Below are 1,090 nucleotides of genomic sequence, written 5' to 3'. Positions count from 1 at the left end.
CCACAACTGCCCCTGTCGCAATGGAAGCCACGCTACTGGTGCCCGTTGTGACACCATCCATTTCCAAATCGTTCTCACCGTGCGACTATGTCTCGTCGTGAGCCCCATCCGCACGGTGCTCTCAACCACGCTCTGTACCGTGCGTATGACGCACTTCTTCACACCGACGCCGTGACCCTGCACGCTTGGAGGTAAGTCTCACCATCCTGGCTTCCAATCTTCGTCCGACTGCTCATCCCCTCTCTCTCTCTTCGTCAGGAATCTTGTCTGGTCGACACCGATCGTTCGTCTGGACAGCTTCCTTCTGCAGCGAGTCTTCAGCCACCGTCAGGAACCTCTCTTTCCATGGGTCGTGAACCAACGCCAACGCCGGAAGCCGACCGCTGTGGCTCCTTCCGCTACTCTTCAGGCTGGGACTCAATCTTCGGCCCGAGTTCCCGTCGCTTCTCCAGCTCCTGCTGAGCCTTCGGAGGAGTTGACCGTGAATTCGCTGAGCGATCTTCTTGCTGAGCCTGCTGACGCAACGGTAGACTCCGTAAGAACTGCTCTCCTGCCATATTTGACGCTGATGTCACGGCACCAAGTCCAGCTCAGTATCTCGCCTCCGCTTCAGGGTGACGTTCGTACCCAAAGTCGTTTGAATGACGCGCTCGGCTTCGACCAGGTGCTAGCGGCGGTGCAACCTCTCTCCGACACGTTGCCGGATCTTCCTCACGCAGTCGGTGAGCTCACCGCTCAACTGAAGATCTCCCGGGAGGAAGCTGCTGCTGCTAAGCGTTTACTGGTTCCTGCCCAGCTCCGAGTTGAGTCTCTGGAGCCTCTTCTCAACAAATCGACGGCTGAGGTGAATGAGCTTCAAGCGGAGATCAAGCGCCTCAAGTCAGCGAACGTTTGCATTGGCTCTCTGCTCGAAAAGAGTAAGGAATCGATGGACGTTCAGGCAGAGAACCTTCGGCTCGCAATGAACTACGCCGAGCAGAAGCAAGATTGATGTATTGGACAAGCAGATTGAGAAGGAAGGCGAGGTCTTCAAGACGACGGTCAGTGCGAACACTGAGAACACTCGCAAGCTTCATGACCTGCTGCTCAA

At 56.3% G+C, this 1,090-nt stretch overlaps 1 protein-coding gene across 1 annotated transcript; it reads left to right on the top strand.

The window, feature by feature from the left end:
- Window positions 1-87: 87 nt before the first annotated feature.
- PPTG_20102 (hypothetical protein) lies at window positions 88-991 on the top strand (the record flags this gene model as incomplete). The annotated part of the gene is made up of 2 exons (XM_008918720.1): window positions 88-191; window positions 259-991. 2 exons carry the CDS (start codon window positions 88-90, stop codon window positions 989-991), a joined length of 837 nt encoding a protein of 278 aa, XP_008916968.1.
- Between the last annotated feature and the right edge of the window lie 99 nt (window positions 992-1,090).

This window comes from Phytophthora parasitica (genome assembly GCF_000247585.1).
Source record: "Phytophthora parasitica INRA-310 unplaced genomic scaffold supercont2.278, whole genome shotgun sequence".
Taxonomy (NCBI): domain Eukaryota; phylum Oomycota; class Peronosporomycetes; order Peronosporales; family Peronosporaceae; genus Phytophthora; species Phytophthora nicotianae.
The sequence above is the reverse complement of the archived record's forward strand: the minus strand, read 5'-3'. Positions and strand labels throughout refer to the sequence as shown.